This window comes from Myotis yumanensis, unplaced genomic scaffold, assembly GCF_028538775.1.
Source record: "Myotis yumanensis isolate MYYU_CA2020_CCGP unplaced genomic scaffold, mMyoYum1.0.hap1 SCAF_17, whole genome shotgun sequence".
Classification (NCBI taxonomy): Eukaryota; Metazoa; Chordata; class Mammalia; order Chiroptera; family Vespertilionidae; genus Myotis; species Myotis yumanensis.
In genome coordinates this window covers 6,859,498-6,883,679 of record NW_027223768.1, presented here as the reverse complement: position 1 = coordinate 6,883,679, position 24,182 = coordinate 6,859,498, and the positions used below count along the sequence as shown (strand labels likewise).

The 24,182-nt window shown below is 55.6% G+C and overlaps 1 protein-coding gene across 2 annotated transcripts in view; it reads left to right on the top strand.

Annotated features, from left to right (window-relative positions):
* The first annotated feature begins 1,720 nt into the window (after positions 1 to 1,720).
* Positions 1,721 to 24,182, top strand: part of KCND3 (potassium voltage-gated channel subfamily D member 3) — a 138,291-nt gene continuing 115,829 nt past the window's right edge. For both annotated transcript variants that reach the window (XM_070395910.1, XM_070395908.1), the window contains exons 1-2: positions 1,721 to 1,873; positions 6,875 to 8,049. In XM_070395910.1, the coding sequence (XP_070252011.1) occupies positions 6,944 to 8,049 (1,106 nt within the window). In that variant the 5' untranslated portion in view covers positions 1,721 to 1,873; positions 6,875 to 6,943. The remainder of the gene's footprint in view (positions 1,874 to 6,874; positions 8,050 to 24,182) is intronic.

The following is a 24,182-nucleotide window of genomic DNA, read 5'->3' as shown; positions in this document are numbered from 1 at the left end:
AGGGCTTGGGGACTCCAGGCAAATGCTAATGCAGCCCACGCCCACCTCTTGAAGGGCCAATTATGCGCCTTTCAGACTGATACTCTGGAGGGGGCTTTGGGGAGAATGGGAGGAGTGAGTGAAAGGGGGGCTCCAAGTTCCCAGGGGCCACTGGGGCCTACATCACAATGACCCGCCCTCCCCCCTTAATCTGGAACAGGATGGGGGTTCTCACAAGCGAGAAGCCCCATTCTGGATCAGAGAGGTCCTTTCCCAGCCCCCGCCCGGCTAGGACAGCCTTTCCAGGACACCCTCCCCATTCGCTGCTCACTTCTCTTTTTGCTCGGTCTCTCTCTTGGGGCAGGCACCTCTCCGCACCCAGAGCTGTGATCGCTCAAGTCCTGCGTTCCGGTGCTGCTACCCAGCGCCAGGCCGAGGTCCTGGGTTCCTGGCATCGGGCCGCAGACACGGGGAAATTTAGAGCCGGGTGGTCCGCACAGTCGGAGGGGACCGAATTCTCCGCGCCGCCGCAACTGTGGGAGTCTGGGTCGCATATTACTCCAGGGATGCTGGGGGGAGGTGAGGGGGAACCGCTGCCCTTTGGCACGTGCCGACCGTCCGTTCCCCATCCTGGGCCGACGCACCAGGCAGTGGGAAATCCACGGGCTTCAGGGATGGACCGACGGACTGGACGGACCCAGATTGAGAGTTCACACTCCCAAGTCCAGACTCGGATCTGGGTACTGGGTTCATTTTGGCGGGGTAGGAGGTCGAATCCCTACCTTCAGGTGGTGCCCCTGGCGCTCCGGGAGGAGAGCAGCTCTTATGCGGGGTCAGGGCAGTACGTGTGTCCTCCCCCCACCCCACCCCTGGGACCTGCCCTGAGCCAGCACCTGGAGCTGAGGCGCAGCCAGCCGGAGAGCTTGCGCGGTGGCAGGTTTCACTTCACCAGGTGGCCGGGCTCGCCAAAAGCAGGGGCTGGTGTCGGGTGGACAGTCGGCGAGAAATAGACAGGCAGCTCGGTCCCCACACACCCCGTGCGCGCACACAGGCTCTCCCGGCCACCTCTCCCTACAAACACGCCTCCAGCGCCCGCTCCCTGTTCAACCCCCACCCAAGCCGCGCTCACCTCGCCACGCTCACCCCCGTGCCCACCCTGCGGGCACACTCCGCCACCTCCAGGCACACCCTAGGATTCCTCCACTCGCGGGGGAGACGCATCAGGCTCTGCCTCGTCTCCCCGCCCCCCAACCCCGCTCACGCGCGCGCCCCTCTACACACACACACACACACACACACACTCACGCACACGCGCACACACTCACACCCTTGCGCAGGGGGAGTCACTCCCCCTCACGCCCTCGCCCCGGGCACCCTTCGCTGCGAGCCTGGGCGCTCCGCGCCTCTCCCTCCGCTGCCTGGGGGCCCGCGCTCCCCAGCCGCTCGCCGGCGGGGATCGGTAGGGAGCCCAGGGCGCAGTCTCGCAGCCTCCCCCGACTGTCCTCTCCGCCCCGCCCGCGCCGCGCCCTCACCGCCTCTCCCTTTGGGAGAGGGACCTCGCCAGGCAGCCCGTGGCCCGCCGCTCCGCTCCGCGCGGCGCCGGCAGCGGCGGGGGCAGGGAGCGAGCCCGCGAGCCCGCGAGCGAGCCGAGCCGACTGGCAAGGCAGGAGGGGACGCGCTGCTGAGCCGGGGCTGGGGCGGCGGGGGAGGGAGGGGCCCGCGGACTGACGGACGCGAACGGACTGAGCGAGGGAGGGAGCGAGACTTCACTGGCGAGGAGGCAGCTGCTGGGCGCTCCCCGGCTGCTGGGCGCTCGGCGCCTCCGCGGCCCCCCAGCCGGAGCTTCCTCGCGCTCGTGGGGCGCGGGGCCGGGGCCGGGCTGGCTTCGTCGAAGGTAAGAGGGACGCGACCGAGCCTCCCGGAGCCTGGAAGTGTACGGAGCGCGGCTCCCACGCCTGTTGCTCCTGCTGCCCACGCGGCACCCTCCCACTCGAGCCCGGGTGGGTGGGCGCTGGGGCGCCGGAAGGATGGGGGGTGGGGCCGGCGCCGCGGGGGAGCAGGCAGCCGGCCCCGAGGCTTCTGTTCCCTCGGGCTGCGGATCCACCTCCGGGCAGCGCAGCGAGGCGATGGGCGATTGGGGGTGGGGGTGTGAACCTCTGCCCTCTTTCCATTGGCCTGCCTTCCCCTCGGGGGTGCCAGAGGCAGCGCCCTGGGATCCAGCGGCAGGTGGCGACGGCTTGCTCGGTACCCCTTCTTTGTGAGAAGAGCAGAGAAATGGCCGAGGTCGGAAGCAGGGAGCAGTTTGGGGCGCTTCTCAAAGTTCTCCAGCCGGCGGGTGCCTACCGGAGGCTGGGGCCCGCACCTCTGGTCCCGCTCCGCCGCTTCTACCTTGCGAGCTCTGGGGGGAAAGGCCGCCAAGGAACCGCAGGAGGCCAGCGCCCCAGGGAGGGGGTCCAAAGACTCACTTTGTGTGGTGTTTACACTGGGGACGGACTGGGTGCGGAAGGGACTGGGTAGAGAAGTTACCTGGAATCAACTGAATTCCTGCACTTGCTTAGTGTTGACATTTGAATCAAGTCCAAGATGTCCTGCTTTTTTTTTTTTTATCCCGGGCAGCCGTGACATGTCAGCAACAGGCGGAGGTTCCGGACCTGGAATCTTATAGCAAAGGCTCCGCTGTATTTCTTGAGAGAGGGTGTCTGAACTTCCTCAGGATCCGGGGCACAAAGCGATCTGTTTATGAGATCCGGCAAGGGTTGCTGTACGGTGCGTGTTGGCATTTTGCGTGAATGTACATGATGGTTAAATGTACGCCGTATTTACTGTCACTTCAAGGGTACTTGGGTGTTTTAGTTCTGCAGAAAGGGGGCCTGGGCGTGCAGGAACTCCATGCAAAGCATCTGTGCATTTCCCCATGTGGAAATGCTGGCACATGGTCAGGAATGGATATGTTTATTTTCCCTTGTCACTACTTGAATGAGCAAAATGCAAGCGCACAAGAGACCCCCAGAGGACGAAAGATTAGTAGCTTGTTCCCTTTTGCTGTTGAGGCTGGAAAAAAAGGAGCGAGTTCAGGAAAGTGCTGCCGTCAGCCTAGGAGTGGCCTTGTGGGAGAAGAGGACCTGGGTGGGTATCCCAGGCCTGTACCCCAAGGGTCCCCAGCTTGGCACCCGGTCAGTTGGCACCCTGCCTGCCCAAACTCTGTGGGCACAGGAGAAAGCCCCCTGGATTGTCAGGACCCTCCCCTCCCCCAGACTGGCCTCATTCTGGGCTCAGCGATATGATATCAATTTGTGAAAAGTAAAAGTTTACAGGGGCTCTGCACCTCCGCACTCTGCTGAGGTCACTGAAGGGCAGGCCTTGGCGATGCGACCTTTCCGCGCTGCCTTGAGCCTGTGCTCAGGTTAGGCGCCAATACCCAGGACAGGCCGTCTGGCCACTTTGCCCACTTTGGGCCCTCTCCCTCCCAAGCAGGAGCTGTCTAACAGAGAGGACTTTTTATGGGGGGGAGAGGGGGGATGTTTCCCTTTTGCAGGATTTTCTGCCTTTGTCATTTCAGCACTCACCTGTTTAAATGTCTTTTTCCTGGCTGCCCCCACCCCCATCTTTCCCACTGTCAAACTCCTCTGCCAAAAACAAAAATAGCTTCAGAGTTTTCATCTGTAAGGCGTCCACGTCCTAGTAAAACCCCGGCATTTAGGCATGCGCAGTGCCATTGGCTGGAAATGGGGCCGCACTGTTGTGCCTGTTGCAGGAATTCATACCCAGGTCGGCCCTAGGAGGTGTTGGTGCCCATCAGGGGGCCCACGCTGCAGTGAGAGCCACCGGAAGCCCTGCTTCAGCCGGCCATGCCTGCAGGGTTGTGTGGAGGCATGGCTGGGGTGGCTGCGGGCATGGTATCCGGTGGGACTTTTCCTCCCCTTCCAAAACCTGCATGTTCCCCCCCACAACACACACACACACACACACACACACACACACACACACACGCAGAACGTAGCAGTGGGGTAATTGCTCCTTTTTTTGATACCTTTTACTAGGGGTCAGGGCATGTGCCCCCTCCTGGTTGTCAAGTAACACTGGAGGCATCATGGCCTTTGCCCTGTGGTGGGGGAGAAGGGGCATGGGGAAGCAGGGCAGTGGCCTGGCCGAGCCCTTGACTCCGTGTTGAGACTGCCTGGGTTTAAAGCTCTCTGCCCACTTATTACATCACCTCGTACAGCTCCTCATGCTCCGTCTTCCTCATCTGCAAAATGGGGGCAGCAGTGGTGTCTGCCCCTCAGGTTGTTGGCGGGGCCAGTTGGGATGGTCCATGCAGGCATGTGCCACTGTGCCCGGCACCAACAGGCCTCAGGGAACCTCCGCTGCTGTTCTTCTCACAGGGGGACCCAGAGAAGCAGTTAGCACCATTGCAGGCTCAGACTGCTAAGGTGGGGTCCCTGTCCCCCCTTCCCGACCACTGCATATTAGATTCTTCCCATGCTGCTGTGGGGAAGGCATGAAAGAGTCCAGAGGAGACAGGGCCATGCCTGGCCTGCAGTAACTGCCCAATTACTGTGAGCCGTGATTGCTAAGAAGACACAAGAAGCATCTGTAATCCAGGCCAGAGGAGACGGGGGCTAGAGCCCACAGGAGGAGAGAATTTCATGGTGGGAGAGGTGGGGCACCACAGCGAGGGTGAGGGCCAGGTGGGAATCTAAAAGGGCTGGAGGGGGAGGATGTTGCCAAGAGGAGGAAGGGAGCATGCCCAGAGACAGACCCCCACAGGTCTGTGTGAGCCGTCTGTGATCTCGCTGCTGGAGGGAAATGGGCGCGTGTTACCCGGGGCAGGAATGGTAAGCCAGGAGCCGGCTGTGGGAATGCTGCAGTGCTGGGCCCGGTTTGGATTTGATTTTGGAAGCTGTGGGGTACGGCCATCAGAGCAAGGCTTAGGGAGATGACTGAGCAGTATGGATTTCTGGCGAACAGGAGAAACGGGGGTGGGGGTGGTGGTGAAAACAAGCAGGCCAGGGGGAAGGAGGCCTGAAGGGTCTGGGACCTTCATGAGGGCAGTCAGAGCCATGGTCTCATTATTTGGCGACTCTTTGGGTGGAGCAATGAGGAAGGAGGCCAAGGTGACAGGCCTGGGGTCAGGGATGCTGAGAGTAAAGGGAGAAGAGCAGCTTCTTGCAAGTAGGGAGACCCAGCTAAGCCTGTCCTGTTCCAGGGCATCCGGTGGGAAAGGCCAGTGGCAGCCCAGGAGTGAGAGGAGGTACAGACATGAAAAGCCTAGAGCTGGGAGTCGGGAGAAGGAAGCTGGTTTGACAAGGAGAGATAGAGCTCAGATCCCATGATAAGGCTCACCTCTGCCTCATTTCTTTCTTTTTTAAAAAAAAAACCCCACTTTATTTATTAATACTTTTCTATTGATTTCAGAGAGGAAGGGAGAGGGAGAGAGAGATAGGAACATCAATGATGAGAGAGAATCCTTGATCGGCTGCCTCCTGCACACCCCCCACTGGGGACTGAGCCCACAACAGGGCATGTGCCCTTGACCGGACTCAAACCTGGGACCCTTCAGTCCACAGGCCGATGCTCTATCCATTGAGCCAAACTGGCTAGGGCATCCTCATTTCTTTAAACACAGAATCGAACCAACTGCATTCCAGAGGCCCCCAATAATTCTGAGTCAGGATTGGTTCTGAGTGATCGATTTAGGATTCGTGAACAAGAGTGTGTTAACCCCAGTTTCCTGTCATGTTACGTGTGTTTCTGTGTCACCACATGGCTATCCACAGATGGTGTACGTTTGGGGATTGCAGAGCCATCTCACTGTTGTCTTTAAAAAACCAGATCTGGGAAGGTAAAACTGTTTCCTAAAGCCAAATATAATTCTCCCGGCCATTGTTCCCTCCGTGCAGGCAGGGGGTGGGGAGGGGCGTGCACAGTGTGGTCAGAGAGCGGTAGGGGAGGAGACCAGGAACTGCCTAGGGCCGGGTGGGGCCAGGTGACAGAGGCTGGCATGGGGAAGAGTATTGTTATATAACCCACGGGAGCTAAGGATGGTGGGCAGATGGAGACGGGAGGCGAGGAATCTGGAGATGGCAGTGAGCGTGGATCAGCTTCCTCTGGGAGGGAGAGGGGCAGTGCATGGGAGGCAGGTGAATGAAGAATCCCAGAGTCCTTCACAGGTGGGGAGGGGCCCCTGCCCAGCCTCAGAGCCTGTCCCATCTTCCTGTCATGGTTCTGAGGGTCACGATTAGACACTAGGTGGCTGGCTGTCCCAGAGAGTAACACTCCCGTGGGGACAGCCTTCTCCATTGGACTTGGGGACAGAGCTCCACCGAGCCCTGAGCCTGCTGTAGTCACCGGCCATCTCACAGAACATTCCAGGCTGGGCAACCCCAGCCTCCTCACCAGCGAGGAGTGGAAAGAAAGTGTTCCCCTGAGTTCCTTCATCCACACCCCATTCCTGATTGCCCTGGTGGATGAAGAGAGAAATAAAAATTAGCATGTTTATTCTACTTTGAAATTCATTTAATGAGAACTCATTTACCCTCTCCCGATTTGAATTCGAAAGAAGGCCATAACCTTTCAGAGCTGATTATTTCCCGGGTCTTCCCCCATCTTCCTGCGAAAGAGGCATTCCCTCCACATGCTCTGAGCCCTCTCGGAACTTGACAATTCGTCAGGCAGGCGGCAACATCTGGTGATCCACACACCGCACCCCCGTGCTAGGTGCACTCCCCACGGGAGGACAGAGAGAACTGTCCTCTCTCGGGTGGTCATTTCTGTTTAATTCATTTGCTTTTAAGACGTTTGCTGTTTCCCTCACCAGTGACCCTTCCCAGAGTCCCACATCCCACATGCCCATCAGGACTGACCTGGCTCTCTGCTCTCTCCTCCTGTCTCCCAGGGGTCACTGCACTGAGTCCAAGCTGGTGTGCATAGTCTGCGCGGTGGCCGCCCCGGCGCTGGAGTCACCATGGCGGCGGGAGTGGCAGCCTGGCTGCCTTTTGCGAGGGCTGCGGCCATCGGGTGGATGCCAGTGGCCAACTGCCCCATGCCCCTGGCCCCAACCGACAAGAACAAGCGTCAGGATGAGCTGATCGTGCTCAACGTGAGCGGGCGAAGGTTCGAGACCTGGCGGACCACGCTGGAGCGCTACCCAGACACGCTCCTGGGCAGCACGGAGAAGGAGTTCTTCTTCAACGAGGACACCAAGGAGTACTTCTTTGATCGGGACCCCGAGGTGTTCCGCTGCGTGCTCAACTTCTACCGCACCGGGAAGCTGCACTACCCACGCTACGAGTGCATCTCGGCCTACGACGACGAGCTGGCCTTCTACGGCATCCTCCCCGAGATCATTGGCGACTGCTGCTACGAGGAGTACAAGGACCGCAAGCGGGAGAACGCCGAGCGGCTGCAGGACGACCTCGACTCGGAGAACAACCAGGAGTCCATGCCCTCGCTCAGCTTCCGCCAGACCATGTGGCGCGCCTTCGAGAACCCGCACACCAGCACAATGGCCTTGGTCTTCTACTACGTGACTGGCTTCTTCATCGCCGTCTCGGTCATCACCAACGTGGTGGAGACGGTGCCATGCGGCACGGTGCCCGGGAGCAAGGAGCTGCCATGTGGCGAGCGCTACTCGGTGGCCTTCTTTTGCCTGGACACAGCGTGTGTCATGATCTTCACTGTGGAGTACCTCCTCCGGCTCTTTGCCGCACCCAGCCGCTACCGCTTCATCCGCAGCGTGATGAGCATCATCGACGTGGTGGCCATCATGCCCTACTACATCGGCCTGGTCATGACCAACAACGAGGACGTGTCGGGCGCCTTCGTCACGCTGCGGGTCTTCCGCGTCTTCCGGATCTTCAAGTTCTCCAGACACTCGCAGGGCCTGCGGATCCTGGGCTACACGCTCAAGAGCTGTGCCTCCGAACTCGGCTTTCTCCTCTTCTCCCTCACCATGGCCATCATCATCTTCGCCACTGTGATGTTCTACGCCGAGAAGGGCTCCTCTGCCAGCAAGTTCACAAGCATCCCTGCCTCTTTTTGGTACACCATTGTCACCATGACGACACTGGGGTAAGTGGGTGCTGGTGGCCTGGAGCAGGGCCATGGCGATGGGGCGGCACAGCCCTGGATGGTGTCAGGGTTGGCAGAGAGGATGGAGAGGTGTATCCAACAAGTGTGACAAGGAAAGTTGCCTGATCACAAGGGGAAAGCACGTGACTGATTCGTTTGGGGGCAGTGGCTTGCTCCAAATTGAGCGTTTTTTAGGTGTATTTTATAAAACTTAGAAAGTTAAGTCACCGTTTCTTTTTTCGGCCATGCTTTCTGTGCGTTTGTGTGTGTTGGGGGGTGGGGAGGCGATGGCTGCATTTTATTTACATCTGTGCATATAAAGAAGAGAAACAGGGCAGCCGGTGGGGAGGAAAAGGCTGTGAGGGTTTGGTGAGTATCGCAAGGAGGGGACATACTTGCATTAACGGAAGACACCGGCAACACTCTTTTCGGACCCTTCCGGCATTTGTTTGTAGCATATTTGCAGGCTGACTTCCCTTTTGCCGTACTTGTCCTTTCTGCTATCCCGGATGCCCAAGGGTTCCGTAGCCCCGAGTAGATTTTCTCTAAGCGACTGTGAACTTGGGTTTTCTGAAAAACAGGGCCCCAGTTTGTTTCTTCCTCGCTGAAGGAGGAGCAGCCTTGCTTTCTCAGCCCGCCCCTGTGATGGAATGGCCTGGCTACCTGGGCGATTGTGAGGTAGTCTGAAGGAATCATGTGGTCGGACACAGAAGCGGCAATATTGTCAAAGGGAGGGGCGAGGACGCTCAGCGCGGTTGCCGGTGACTCTGTCTCCTCCACCTCCCAGAGGTCCCCTCTCCAACCGAGGTCACAGAAATGTATTTATGGTCCTGGGATGTGAAGAAGAAGAAAAAGGGGCTCAGGAAGGAGAGTACCATTTCCCCCCTAACAGGATTAGGGTCAATGAAGGCAGCTTTAGGGAGACCTGTATTTCTTAGGGTTTCTGCTTCAGCCGTTGCAAGTCACTGAGGCTAATGCAAACCCCTTTCACAATTCATGTGCTGGGTCTATATTTGTTTAGGCCAGGAAGCATTATATTGCTGGTGGAGAATTCATGAAGCTTTTTATTTGGTCTTTGACAATTCGTTTGGTGGCGTCCTGGTGATTCTATTTTTTCGTGGCTGAAACCCTGTGGCCGCTGGTGTGGGTTTTTCTGTAGTGCTGGGCGTGCTTTTTGGGAATGACTGAACAGTTGACGGGACCTTTTAAAGTGATTACATTTGTCACTCCGCCACATTGGAGGGAGTAGCAAGGGGGCAAGCAAGGGGTGTCATTGTCCATCTGTGAAGGCCACTTTGGGTGGGGCATTCCCTTTACCTCTTGTCTGTCTGACAGAGGTCGTCCTGCCCCTCCTCCCACTCTGCCAACACTGTTCCCACCCAGAATGGGTAAGAATGTCTGCTCATTTGACCTTGTGTTTCTTGGCTCCGGTAGCAGATGTGGGCGCTCGGGTCTGATGGGATATTAGAGATCAAATGGGCCAGAGAGCATGCGTGCCCCTGTGTCAGAAGAAGAAGGCATCTTTGTCCTTCCAGGCTGACCCTGGCCATCCCGTCACATGGGAGACCTCACCCGTGGCCAGGAGCTGCCTGGCTGTGCTTCTGATGTGGCTCTGACTGCCTAGTGCCCTCACGTGCCCTTTGAGGGGCCTCATGACACCAGAGTGATATCTCAGACTGCCGTGGGGAGAAGACAGGGCAGATGGAGGGCAGTGAGAGCTAAAATGGGATTGTTTCAGGGGACACCAGTGGCTGCTTCAGTGGCCACCTGCCTATTACTTTTTATTATTAGAGTAGCAGCTTGTATGTGTCTACTGTCTGTCAGCTGAGTGCTGAGCACTTTGCATATATCATCTCTTTAAGTCTTCACAACAGCCTTGCAAGGTAGGAAAGATTATTTGAAGATGCAGAAGATGAGGCTCAGAGAGGTTAAGTATGTTTCTCGAGTCACATAGCTGATAAGGGCCGGAGCTTATTTTCAGATACCAGTCCGGCTGCCTCCATCCAGTGCCCTTTCTCCTTTCACTCACCACCACTTGTTTCCATGCCATCAGGGCCCGTGGGTGGGAATCAGACCTTCAGAGTTATTACCTTTTTTGTTATTCTGGTTGTATCGCGATTCGTGAAAGCATCAGTGCAGTGCACTGCTCTAGGCACACAGGGATTTTATAAATTAAACAGTTCTTTCTGGCCAGTCAAAATATTGCCTTCCAATGAATGCTGCTTTCATAGAAAATCCCAGCGTTCTATTGCTGCCGGGCAGACCATGGATTTCCTGTAGCCTTCACCCTGTAGGTCAAGGGGCAAGTCCATTGTCAGGGATGGATAGTGTTGGCCTCATTTACTGTCTTGGGGGAGAGCAAGAAGCCTGTGCCAGAGAGTGAAGGCAAAGAGGAAGGGAAGGGTACCGCCACCGGAGAAGCATGCTTCCCCTGACTGTGGGCTCCACACCCTTCCTTCCCTCATGCATCCAAATGTCTAGGAGGGCCTGGCTGGTGTGGCTCAGTGGTTGAGCATAGGCCTATGAACCAGGAGGTCATGGTTTGATTCCTGGTCAGGGCACATGCCCTGGTTGCAGGCTCGATCCCCAGTGTGTGTGTGCAGGAGGCAGCCAATCAATGATTCTCTCATCATTGATGTTTCTATCCCTCTATCCCTCTCCCTTCCTCTCTGAAATCAATAAAAATATTTAAAAATATATATCTAGGAGGAGAAGCTAGTGGGCAAGAAAGTAGCATCTTCCTTAACCTCGTAAGCAGTGTTCTCCTTCCCCTCCACCCTGGCCGCCGTCGTCCAGTGCTGGATCGGGCTGCTTTGACTGTGACCTGAGTTGCAGTTGGAACCATCACCAGGCTCACTGCTTGGCTAGACATAGCAGGTGCTTGGCAAGATGCTTTTTAAGGGATAAGTCGATGTGAATGGGGCGCCTTTTCCATTTGCTTGGTCTACTCTTCTCAGTGCCTTCCAGACCTGCCTGTCCTCTCTCTAGGGTGGACCCTAGATCTGTGCTCTGCCCCAGGCCTGGCCCCCTGGGAGAGAGGAGAGCAGCCTTCACCTGGAGTCTGGCCCATCCCCCGAGATGCTCTGCGGCATCGAGGAGGTCTTCTGGCCCTTATCGGAGATCTTACTGACTCGACCCTGGAAGCCTTTATCTGCCCTGGCTGGTTTCTGTCCCGAGCACATCCACTGGCTAGCTGTAGGCCTGTGGACCATTCCAGAAAGCTTGTCTGTTTTTTACTCTCTGCTGTCACTGGTGGCTATGGAATATCAAGGGCCAATATTCTGCCACATGCCACATTCTCTCTGGTTGCTTCTAAGAGCTCCTAGCAGACACTTGTCTCCCAACCCTCCTCACCCTAATCCCTCCCTGGGCTCCTGTTTCCCGTCTGGAGAGACCATCTTCAGCTCCTCAGAGCAGGCCTGACCGGCAGGCCGAGGGCCATGTGCCCATGGAGGAGGTGGCTCTTCCTGGCTCGGGCTGCCTCTCTGCCTGCTTTCCCAGGACTCGCTGATGAGTGACTCAGGTGTCTTCCGGGGAGGGATCTCCGGGAGCCGATTATTCCCGTTATTTAATATCTCAAAATATCTTAAACATACAGAACAACAGCTCCACCACCACCCAGGCCCCAGGGTGGCCTTCCTCTGAAGCCTCCGGTACTGGGGGGAGACGCAGGCACCCAGCCCACGCTTCCCTTCTGCCCCCTTGACAGTTGAGCTCCCAAATGCCCTATTAAAGGATTAATTTCTGTGCTCATAATTGATGTTATAAATAGAGTAAATCCTCATTTATCTCCGTTAACAGAGGGAAGGGATAATGCAGAACTCCCAATATTAAATAAGACCAACTCATCTTATTTGGGGAATTAGTTTGGGAATGTATTATATGTCGCAGGCTTTTTCAAAGCCGATTTTCCTTCTTAACTTTGTTTGACTTTGCTTGGGATGACAATTGGCCTGGTGCCTGAGTCCGTCTGTGGGTGAAGCCCTGGGGGCGGCCGTGGGGAAGAAGGGTGCATCCGGGGCGGGGGAAGCCTTGTGAGCGGGCATCCACCAGGGCCATCGAGGGCCAGCTCCGGGCCCAGCTCCAGGCCCTGATGGGATGCGGTCCTCTTGGCTATCTTTGGGAGGAAAAGGCGGTTTGGGAAGGGCAAGGGGCAGTGTCGCTCCTGGTGAGATGCCCAGTGCTGCTGGTTGGCTTGGTTATGTAAATGTGACCAGCAGCCTCTGCCACCACATGCCCCATGATGAGAGAGCTTCGACAGTGTCCAAAAATCACTTTAACGACAGCAGAATCAATTTTTACTTCTTCCAAGCATGAAGCAGCCTCTGGGTGATTTGCATTTCCCTTTAAAACGTAATCCTGGAGGGGGCTTGCCTGAGGTTTTGGGAGACGGGAGCCGAGCCTGGGAGATCAATGCAGGCACAGCACAGAACAGGGTACTTGATCGAGCTCTGAGATCTGTTTGTGTTAACCCTTCAATCCCTAAAATTCCGGCTGCACCTTCATCCAGTCTCTGGGTGCCCCCAACTCTCGTCCCAGCTCCCAAGTGCCTGGGCCTGGGACACTGGTCAGTAGTTCCCGCCTGGATGGTGGAGGGTATCAGCCCAGGGCATCTGATCGAGCGCACTTACTGGGAATGATTGGCCTCAATGTCTTCTCTTGGTTCGACGTTTCTTAAGTTCTCTGGTGCTAAAGCTCCTAAGAGCGGGTGCAGACCTGCATCCCAAAAAAGGAGTCATTCATTTATTTGAAATGTATTGAGTGCCTACTGTGTGCCAGTCAGCATGGTAGCTCTAAGAATACACAGGCCCTTGGGTTGCACGTCAGCCCAATGTAAGGTACAGACAAAATTAATGGAATGAGACTCAGTTCTCTTCCTTTGAACCAAAACAAGGGAGGGTGGGACAAGCAACAGACCAAGGTTCAGAGGCCTCTGCTCATGCTCTTCCTGCCCTGTGTCTGCCTAACTCCCATCCTCCTTCAAAACTCAGCCCTCTAGGAGGCCTTCCCTGCCTTCCAGAGACGGGTACCCCTTCCCTTGCCCCCCACGATAGCCCTTGAATATCTCTGTCTTATCAGTTGCCACATTTTATTAACTTTATCTGTTTATCTGTCTTTCCCCACGATGTGATAGAGGTAGACCTCTGTTCCAAAGATCATGTATGATCAATAACATAGCACAGGGCCTAGTATGATCCATGTATGATGCATACATAGCACAGGGCAGTAGGCCTCAGTAAACATCTCTTCAACCAAACCAGTTTGTGCCCCAGCTTACACATTTGCTAACCAACTCCTGGCCATTGTAAGAACCAGTGAAAGTTCTATCCATATGTTAGCTAGACAGGACATTCGTGGGCAGGACAGAGGTGGGAGGCCACACAGGGCATTCTCTAGTTCTGAGGTCAGCCTTAGCAGGGTTGGCACTTTCTTGCAAGGGACGTTTAAATTTTGTCTTTCACTATTTGGGCTCCTTGGCCATGTTCCCCACTGTAGACTTGGGGGCCTGGAAGGAACAGAAAGGGACCCATAGACAAGCCCCGCCCCCGACACATGAAGTTTCCCTCCATCTACTTCCTTAGTGAGCAGATATTTATTGAGTAGCTACTAGGCACTGGATATACAGCAGCAAAGGAAACAGAGAGTCCCTGATCTTGTGGAGCTTACATTCTATAATTGATAAGTAAATACTTCCCACGGGGCAGCAAGTTGTGCTGCAGAGAAAAATAGAGTGTGATGTGCTGAATGGCAGTGCTGAGCGTGGGAGGGTGTAGAGCAGGGACAGTTGCTATTTTGTGTTGGGTCAAGATGCGTCCCTCAGATAAGGTGATATGTGAGCAGAGACCTGAAGGACTGTGGGTGGGTATCTTGGGGAACCGAGAATGTAAAGGCCATTGGGCAGGAGGGGCCTTGGAGTGCTCTTCTCGGAATAGCAAGAAGGTTCTCATGGTGGAGCCCCAAGAGCAGGGGCAGGTAACGGGAGTAACGGGGAAAGCAGCTCATGAAGGGCACTCATGGTCCACGCAAGGACGTCGCCCTGGGTCTTTTACTCATCTTCTTAGGATGGGCAGCTACTGGAAAGTTTTGAATAGATGTCACTTAGATTTTTAAAGGATCACTCCAGGTCCTGGGTAGTGAATACATTATAGAAGAGACACTATCACAGTAATCTCAGCAAGAGAGGATGGTGGCTGCCCTGACCGGTTTGGCTCACTGAATGGAGCGTCGGCCTGGGGACTGAAGGGTCCCAGGTTCGATTCCGGTCAAGGGCATGTGCCTTGGTTGCAGGCACATCCCCGGTGGGGGGTGTGCAGGAGGCAGCTGATCGATGCTTCTCTCTCATTGATGTTTCTAACTCTCTATCCCTCTCCCTTCCTCTCTGTAAAAAATCAATAAAATATATATTTTTTTAAAAAGAGACGATGGTGGCTGGGACTGAGGGTGATGGATAGCATGGCAATGGGGCAAGTGAGAGATTCTGTGATATTGAAGGTAGAGGGGACAGGCAGCACCTGCTGTCGTCCTCCCCCCCATGCCTGCTGGAAGCTTCACCAGCTCCCAGAGCAAGAAACTGGCCCAGAAGAAAGTCCTTCATTCCTTCTCCACTCCTGGGGGACACATGTCACAGGAAGAGGCCCCGATGGTTGCAGGATGGCTCCAAGGCCCAGGACCGACGAGACCCCAGCACAGACGCACAAGCCAAGAGCCTGGGTTAGAACATGGACGTGCATGTAGGACAGGCAGCAAGCAGGCGCCTCGGTGCCTGGATTGAGCTTTCCTTCCAACCCAGGCAGCACTTCCCAAGCACCTGCCGAGGGCTGGGCACAGTGCTCACCGCCCCGGGGGAAGTCTTGGCTCAGACACAGAAACAGATTCCCAGCTCAGAGCTGGTGGCTGTGGTGGCTGCTTAAACAGAGGGGCAGGTGAAGGGCTTCGGGGCTACAGAGGAGGGAGAGAGTCATTCCAACAGCTGGGATGTGGGCCTTTTGGGTGCTTCACGCCAGGGGCATCATGTTAGATCCATCTTCCGATCCAGCCATTCAGAGCGTTGCAGTTTTTGGACCTGGATGTCAGGCTGCGGCCCATTTCACAGGTCTCTTCCAGAATCATCAGAATCAACCTCAGTCTCTCAATCTCTCTGTGTTTGGTTCTGTTTGGGTTTCCCCCTTTAGACACACCAATAGAAACACACGTGATTCTTCCCGAGAAGCAGCAATTATTCTGCCTGAAAATTGTGTAAACAGAAGGCAGCCTGGCCCTCCCTCTCCTCAGTATTTTCATTTCTCTCGCACATGAGGGGCCGCCTGTCCCAGGCCAGGCAAAGCCCTTAACCCTTCGCCATTGGGCTGCATGCTCTCCCTGGGCAGCGAGAGGAGCAGGGACCCTCAACTGTGAGTCCCCCAACCCCTGTTCCCAGGCAGGTGGCCTTGAACACAACCAGCCACTCCCAAGAAGCTGACTGTCTACTCATATCTGCGTTCATCCTCTGGTGATCTCCACGTCAGTTTTTCTCTTGTGGGAACCCAGGCCCCATCTCTTTCAGAAGGTGTGTGCCGTAGTGACCCCAGACCAACATCCAATGGGTCTTGTTGTGATGAGCAGGAAGAGGTTACCACAGTGCCTCTGGGCACCCAAGGTTCTTAGCCAAAGGCTGAGAGGTGGCCTCCAGGTTGAGTCCTGCCTCTGTCCAGCCTGCTTTGCTGAGGGCAGAGCATCCATAGGCCCTTTCTTCCCAGCCCCCACCTTTCTCCTCGGAGCTCAATGCAAATGATGGGTGGGTGGGAAGGTGGGGGCGGGGGAGGGAAGATAACTCAGCCTGTGCTGACCAGGACTGGATGGAGGGAGATTGCATCGAGCTCATGTAATCATATTCCGGGTGTCAGGACTCAAATGAGTGTCATTAAACTGAATCAGAAAAATCGTTTTAATATAAGTGCCACCTCACACACTAGCTAGTTGATGGAGAGATGGATGAGGCTGGGGACGCCTCCTTTGTAATGTGTTGCTGTAAAATCCCATCACCTTCATTATTTCCCACTGAGCCAACGCATCATAATACCCATGAGCAGCAGAACAGCTTGAATTTAATATACAGAAAGTCCAATCAAACAATAAATGAATGGAACTATATAAAGAAACCATTTTCTGGGAGGCTGGCTTCCTTCTCCGGGATTCAGCTCCCTGACACATGAAATGCGCATCAATTTTCCCAATGAATGCAGCTGCCGAGTCACCCCGTGCACTATTTGTTTGCTTCAGAAGGGAAGAGGGGGATGCCCACCCCCCCAGTTCTATCTGGCTATCGATGCAGAATTGCAAATCTCATTTTCTTGGATTTGCATCCAGTGGTTCCCAGTGGCCCGGCAAGGTACCATCCTGATGCCAACAAGGCTGCTCCATCCCGGAACCTTACTCAGTCCCAGTGGCACTTGTCGTTGCTGTCATCCTTAAACAGAAAACAAATTCTGGACATCACAGCGGGCTGGTGGTGGCTGGTGGGGGCTGCGACCGCTCTATCCTTGAGGCGCCCGAGGGAAGCCAGCCAGTCCTGGGGCTGTGCTGACACAGCCCGAGTGCCCGTGATGTTCATGTTGCCCCGTCTTGCCTTGGAGGTCGCACAGAGCGGCGTTTCATTAGGACCGGATTCCTCCCCCCAGCACAGAACTTCACCTCCCCTTCCATCCCTCTAACCCGACCAGTGATTGAGAGACTAATCACAAGTGACAACCCGATCAGCCAAACAGAATTCAAAAGGCCAGTTGGCTCCCTAAAAACTATGCATGTCAGGCGGAGGGGAAGTAATGTGTTTATGCTTCTGGTGAGTTCTTGCCACCATTTTCCAGGGGCATGGATGACAGAGAGTTAACCATAATCACAGGCTATGGCTGCTGAGAAGTATCATTAGTTTATTTTTACTTCTTCCTGATCACACATACGTAAGCAGGAAAAAAAACAACAATGAAACAATATCAGAACCATGGACAGCATAAATCTTGATGCAATTCAACCGAGATTATTGAGCACCTAGTACGTGTTGGGGATCTAGAAATAAATGAGACCTCGGACCCGTCCCTGAGAAATCTGCAATATAGCGGGGGATTTGAATATGTTTATAAGCGCACAGGAGAGAACGGGGCAGGAAGTGTCGGCACAGAATAAATGCTTAGTAAATATTTGCCGATGAATGATCGGCTTCACGGAAAAGGTGACATTTCAGTTATGCCAACAGTAGTGGGTAGGATTTGGGTATGTGGAGATGGGAACTGTAAGTACATTACAAAAGGGCATGGTGCTTGGGGAGCTTAACGGATATGCTGTTGGCTAGTGTTTAGGGATATGTGGCTATGGCTAGGGATAAGTGGGAATGAAAAGTTTGCTAGAGACTTGGAGGGCCTAAAATATTAGGCTAAGGAATGTATTTGGGAGGCACTAGGGAGCCACTGGAGGTGTTGCAGGGACGCACTGACTAGGAAGATTTACGTGGCAGCTGTCTCCGGGACACGTTAGAAGGAAGACCCGGGACACGGTGCCCTCAGCAGATTGATCCAGGGGAGAGGTGAAGGAGGGTCCTCGGACAGTCACTGTGGAAAAGAGAGGAGGGACTAGAATGGAAAGACACCCAGGAGAAGGAAAAGTCGAAGTAACTCTGGGATTATATTAGTAAGACAGGCCGATTCGAGATGTGGAATTGGCAGACACTGGGGAGGACCAGCTCGGCAGGAGGTCAGGGGGAAGGAAGAGACAGTGAACTTGGCTTTGCACCTGCTACGTTTGCAGGGAGCTCTGGCATCCTGGAGGTGGCTGGCTGGATGGCAGGTGGAAAGGAGCTTCGCGAGGAGAAGGGGGCTAAATAGGCAGTTTCCAAAATCATCAGCTGAAGCGGGGGAAACAGCTGAGGTTGCCAAGGACAACATGAAGGGAAGGAGAGGGGGGACCACGGGGACACTTCCTGCACCCCCCCCACGCCCACTGGGAATGTTGGTGCCACTATGAACAGCTTTGGGGACGCTTCCGTTCCCCCTCTCCCCTTGGCCTGGGGAAGTTCCTTGCATGCTGTGTTTCTGCTGGAGCTAAAAGGTCACCCTGGTTTTCCAAGTAGAACAGGGTTTTCTATTTAGTCTCCTACAATGATAATTAAGTAAACAGCACTGACCCAGGAAAGCAGAATTCATTGATGGCCCTGCTGAAAAATAATAGTAGTAACAGGATCCTTCCATTGGCGTGTGGCTAGGAGATGAGGTCTGTGCCTGCCCCAGGGTGATGCTGACTCCGAGGGGCACAGCCTTTATGGGTGGCACTGGCCTGGTCACTGCAGCTCCAGAGTCTTTGGGGACTTAAGAGACTGCTAGTCCCACTCATTCCCTCCCTCTCCTTAGAGAGAAATGGCAGATGCACTCCGGCACCCTGGGAACCGCCTCTGGCCTGTCCCTCTTGGAGGGAGATGCCATCTTGGGCCCTTGATAAGCAACAGGGATAGTGATGGTTCAGTCAATCAGCAAACATAGGTTGAGCTCTCGCTGTGAGCAAGACACAGTCATAGTGACATGTGTCCCTAGAAGGAGAGAAAGGGGGTGCGGACTAAACCCCAGGAGGTAGGCGTTAGTTTCTATTGTACACGCGAGAAGCCGAGGCGTTGAGCATGGAGGTAACTTGCCCAAGCTCCCACGCTGTTGCTGTCACTGCATTGCTGGATTCAGACCAAGCTTTTGTGGCTCCTTTAGGCTTCACTGCTCCATCAGGAGTCTTGGTCCAGTGACAGAGGTTCCCTGTGCACACAGAGCTACGTTTCTGGGTGCAACATGGTACGCGGTCTGAGTAAAGGGCAGGAGGGTATGAGGGGGAAGGTGGAGGAGGCAGGAATCAGGGAAGGCTTCGTGGAGGAGGTGGGATTGTAGCTGGCCCTGGAAAGATCATGGGAACAAGTTAAATGTGAATGCATCTATTCGATCATTTAGTTAACGCACGTTGTGGGTTTGCGTGTGCCAGGCAGCATGCTGGAGGCGGAGGTTGGGGCATAAACTGAATGAGTTCTCTGGGGCTGGCAGACAATAAACAAGTGAATGTATAAAATGAGAAAGAAAGGTTGAAGGAAAAGCTATGAGAGAGAGAGAGCCCAGGCTGGTAAGGGAGGCCATCAGCCGGCGGGGGGCGGGGGGGGGCGGGGGGCGGGAGGAGGAGTCACAGCACCAGAGAGACAGCCGCTGCTGCCTGTCCCCAAGGGAAGCGCCGTGCACAGTCGCTTAGGCGTTGGAGGTTGGCCCCGGGACGGAAATGGCGATTTAATAGCCGTGTGGAGTCTCTTTAGGGTTGTTATCCAGAAGGCAGGGAAGCAGCTGTTTGCTAACTCCCACTGAGGACTGCATGAGTAGAAATAGCTCCCCCTGACACGTGAGGGGCCTTCAACAACATCAACAACCACAGTCACAGCTCATGTTGCCGTGCTTGTCCTCGGTGCAGGGCCTGTGCTACGTATCAGTATGTCCATGCATGTCTGCATGTCACCCGCCCAGTAACCTCCGATGTTGCTATCACCTGTGTTCTCAGCTGAGGAAGCGGAGGCCTCCTGCCGCTGGTGAACAGACAAGCTGGGGTCAGACTCGCATGGGTCTGACCAGCGTTGGCTCTTAACCTCTCGCCAACCACCCAGATTTCCACTGGAGAGGCCCTTGGGGGAAATCTCCTTCCGCAGCCTCTGTCTTGGGCAGAGGAAGGAAGATACCCCGTCCCAGGGCCGAAGACTCGTGGGCCTGTTGGCAAAGGTCAGGAGAGTAGAATGGACACAGGATGGTGGGATGGTGACTAAAGAGAGGTCGGAGTGGCTGGGGCCCAGGCTTGTCTGGGCCAACAGGGACAAGCACGCGCCCGACCCCAGGTGAAGGCATACCGGTGAAGGAAGGAAGGCAAAAAAAAGAAGATGGGAAATTTTTGAGTAGAAGTAGCATTTATGCTTTAAAAAAAATTTTAGGGAGAGGAAAAATGGTAAATATACATAGTATGTAAATATCCTCTGTAAATATCTTTTGGAATAACTGCTTAAAATCTCATGCCACCACCCTCTCTGGAGAGACTCGGATCGCTGGTGGCTTTGTTGCCCAGGTGCTACACCTGGGCCTTGACAGCCTTACCCACCCCACAGCGGACCTTTGGGGATAACTCAGCCTTTCAGCTGCCCTCCCGACCCACTGGAGAGCGGAGGCTCAGCCTGGCACAGAGCGGGAGGCCAGTCCTCGGGTGTTTGGAGTGGAGGGAAGCAGCTCTGATGGGGCACCTGCCAGAGCAGAGGCTGCCCCACGCCCCTCAGCCCTAGGCCCTCACGGGTCTGCCGGCCTTTAGTTCCAGGAGATGGAGAGAGGACAGCCCTGGGGAAGGTCACCCCTAGGGGGTCGCAGGCACTGAGGCCTCTGTAGGACTCCCAGTACCAGGTGCGGCTCTTTCTTCATGTGTCCTGACCCCTCTCCCCCTTTGCTGGGTCTTATGACATTTTTGTTTGTTGTTCGTTTGTTTTTTCTTTTCTTTTTTTCTTGTGACACTTTGATGTTGGGCTCATTTTGCCTTTTCCCACCGCTTCTGCACCAGAGACGGAGAGCAGTGTGCCATATGTGAGCCCACGTCTGTTCTTCTTCCCGTCTTCCCTGGCCTGTCTCTTTTCTGCCTCCAGAAGCTGCCCGTTCTCCTGAGACTTGAGTACCTGAGGCCTGGATCCCCATCTTCTGAGTGGAGCCCCTGCCCCCACCTTCCTCTGCCCTTGCTCCCTCTCCCTCTTCCTCTCCCTGGGCTGGCAAAAGGGCGTTGAGCTGATTAAAAACATTTTCCTGCAGGCTGATGGTGTGCTCAGAGTTTGGGCAGGGCCTAGAGAGATGATGAAGCGCTGTGCCCACCCCCCGCCCCCACACACCGTGTGTGACTTTCTTAGTATTTCCATGTAAGGCCAGCTTCCCTCTGAGGGGCAGAGGCTGCTGCGCTCGCGCTCCGAGTGAGGTGCTTTCTGCCGGAGCTGCCTCACGTGGGTGACCACATCCTTCATCCCGGTGGGGCCTGAGGGACAATGGGGAGACCACTGGATGGGGAGTAGGAGATGTGGGTGTGGGGCCAGGCTGAGTGGGCAGGTGTGTGGCCTTCGGCAAGTCACTTCCTCCCTCTGGTCCTCCGTGCCCCCTTCTGAATGAGGAGGGGTTGGATTTAGGGAGTTCTCACCTTCCTGCCTGTTTCACAAGCTTAAGTCTCTCCCTCCTCAAAGGGAAGTTGATCATCAGCCCAGTAGCCTGGATGATCTGCAGCCTGGGGAGCCAGCCCTGAGGTGGTAGGGCACTGGGACCTTCCAATTCCCGTTCTTCACCCCCAAGGAGGCAGAAGTCAAAACAGTCCTTGTGCCCAGTGGCCGTGAGAGATGCAGGTCTGCGGAGGGGTCTGGGCGGTCCTGACGGGGACTCTCCAGAGCAGCGGTCGCCAACCGGTGGTCTGTGAGGTCTGAAAGGTTGGCGACCGCTGCTCCAGAGGCCCCAGGGACCTGGTGGTGACACCCGATGGTGAGCCCGAATGACAAGATCAAGGTCAGCAGCCTGGACCACACAGCACTACATTGGAGAGCGCAGGGGACTGAGAATTTAGCCCCCTGGGCACCTTTGGATGAGCCCCTGAGGGAAGGCATCAGATGTTAGCCCTGAGACCGGCAGACAGCTGTAAGCCCCACGAATCCTAGATTTAGGAAGAGCCTCATTCATTCTCCCCTTGGGGAGGGGGGCTCCCTGCAGCAGCCGCCCCAGCAGATGGCAGCGGGTCTGCCTGGACGTTGGCCAGGTACCCTGTGGGTGGCAGTGCATTCCACCTGAAGGTGGGTCAGTGACCACCACCCTTCTCTGTGTATTAAACCCACATCACTGCCTCTGGAAGCCGGCAGGCTAGGGGCTGTTGGGAAATAGCTCTGGAAGGCAAGTCCAACTGTGGTCAGGGCGTCTCAGTGGCAAGAAGGCCCTGGGACATGTGTCCAGGCAGGTCCAAGCCCTGTGGGGTGAGCCGGCCCCTCCCCAGGCCCTCTGGGATGAGCATCACAGGCCCTCGCGGCACAGAGGAGTGGGGTCTGGGCCCAGCGAGTCCGCGCCTCCTCGCCAGGGGCTGGTTTCTTCCCTCCCCTCCACCTCCTGCGGCTTATTTCTCTCCCCTCTTACCCTGTTGGTCTGTAAGTGGCCCTTCCCTTCACCACTCCCATCATCATATTGCGTGAGTTTCCCACAGGAATGCTAGGGAACCCGTATATCGTTATTAGTATCTGTGGGCAGCTTGGCGGACGTTACCTTGAATGACTTGAATGAAATCAATCACTAAATGATCACAGAGGACTTGGGAGAGGGTGAGCACGTGAGCCTCTCGGGGGCTTTCTTTCCGGAGCGCAGAGAAGACGAGGCTTGCAGAGCGGGCAGCGGGATGGCAGGGAGGGGGCGGTGGAAACGGGTCAGGGCGTCTCCCTCTGGCACCGCCACCCGAGACCTGGGGAAACAGCTCCTGTTTGCATGGCAGCTCCTCACAGTTGGGCACTGTGGTCCCGGACCCCAGCTCCCAGCGGAGGGCCTGGCACACAGGAGGGCCTCAGTTGCCAGGTCCTGGCCCGCTGCCACCCGTCTGTGCCTGCTGGTCTGTGCCTGCCGGCTCACCTCGGGCAGAGTGAGGAGCCCCACACGTGTGGGTCAAACAACCCGAGGAAAAATCTCTAAATCAGGCGGTGAGGCAGGGCCAGGTCTGTGCGTTTGTCGGCCTGAAGTGAGACAGGACATGCCCAAATTTGGGGTGGAGTATGTAGCTCTGGGATGTTTCCTGTCCAGATGGGGCACAGCCAAGGCAATCATCGGATCTGTCCAGCCTGGAGCTGTCCCGGAAGAGACGGAACCTCTAGGAGTGTGTAAATCATGCGGGAAAGTTGGCCCGCAGAGCTGGGAGGGAGAGCGGTCCAGCAGAAGGGAAAGTTGGAGGAGAGAGTCGGAGGGGGCACGGTGCTCATGGTGTGTGTGTGTGTGTGTGTGTGTGTGTGTGTGAAGGCCTGCTAGCAGGGAGGTGTGGGGAGGGAGGAGGTGTCCTGGGGTAACCCTGGAACATTGCGGACACGGGGAACCTAGAGCCTTGTTCTCTTTGTGTCAGCCCAAGCCCCTCCATCCTGAAGGATGACCTGCTGAGGGTTAACCCTCCCTCCCCCCAGAGGCATCATCCTGGGCCAGGCCTGGGGCTTGTGACCCTTAGATGAGCCCCCCTCTGCCCCCCACCCTTCACCCCACGGCCCCAGAAAGCGACTCTGTAACTGAGGAACCCAGAGAGAATTGGTGGGGATCTCGCCTCTATGACTTGAATGCTCAATGCTTTACTTTTGAACTATATCAAACAGACAAGGAAAAAAATCTTGTCTTTCAAGCAGCATCTGTAAAACCCCCTTCTGCCCACAGGCATGAGTGCCTCTCATGGGGTGACTTTATTTTAATGGGGGCTGTGTTTACACCAAGGTATGTATATTTTCATTGTAAAAGAGCAAGTTAAACATCTTTTTTCTTCGCGTTAATTGTTTAAAATTAAACCAGAGACCCGTTTGTTTAAAATTAGAAAGATTCGACAGTCCTTGGATTTATAGTCCTGATCCCAGGTGTGTCAGGGTGGGGTGGGGGGAGCACATGCCTCTGGATGCAGGTTGGAATCCTCTGTTGCCCACTCCCTTCATTCATTCAGCAAACGTCCTGTTGTGCTGGCCACGTGGGCCCGCTCCTGCGGTGACGAGTCTGGTGAACGGCAGCGCACCTGTAACTCTGCTCCTTGGTAGAGTTGGGGGGATGGGAGACAGGTGCAGGGACAGCCCTCTCTCTGCAGTGCCCGAGCACCGAGGATTCCTGTCTCAGGGGGTCCCACCGGGTGGGGTGGGAACTGCGGCCTCTCCCTTTCCTGACATTGCGAGAACAGGAGTGGGTTCTGTTCTCCGGCCTGTTCTGTGTCTACATCCTCGTATCAGCTAGGGCATCAGCAAGAGAAACTTCGGTCTGGCCCAGAGGAGCCCCTCTGAATTTGTGCTTCCTTCCTTGTTCCAAGTTTGACAGTCTTTTTACTTTGGATCTGTGCTTCCCAGTGTGGTCACCTGGCCACGCCTTCAACCTTTCGCCCCT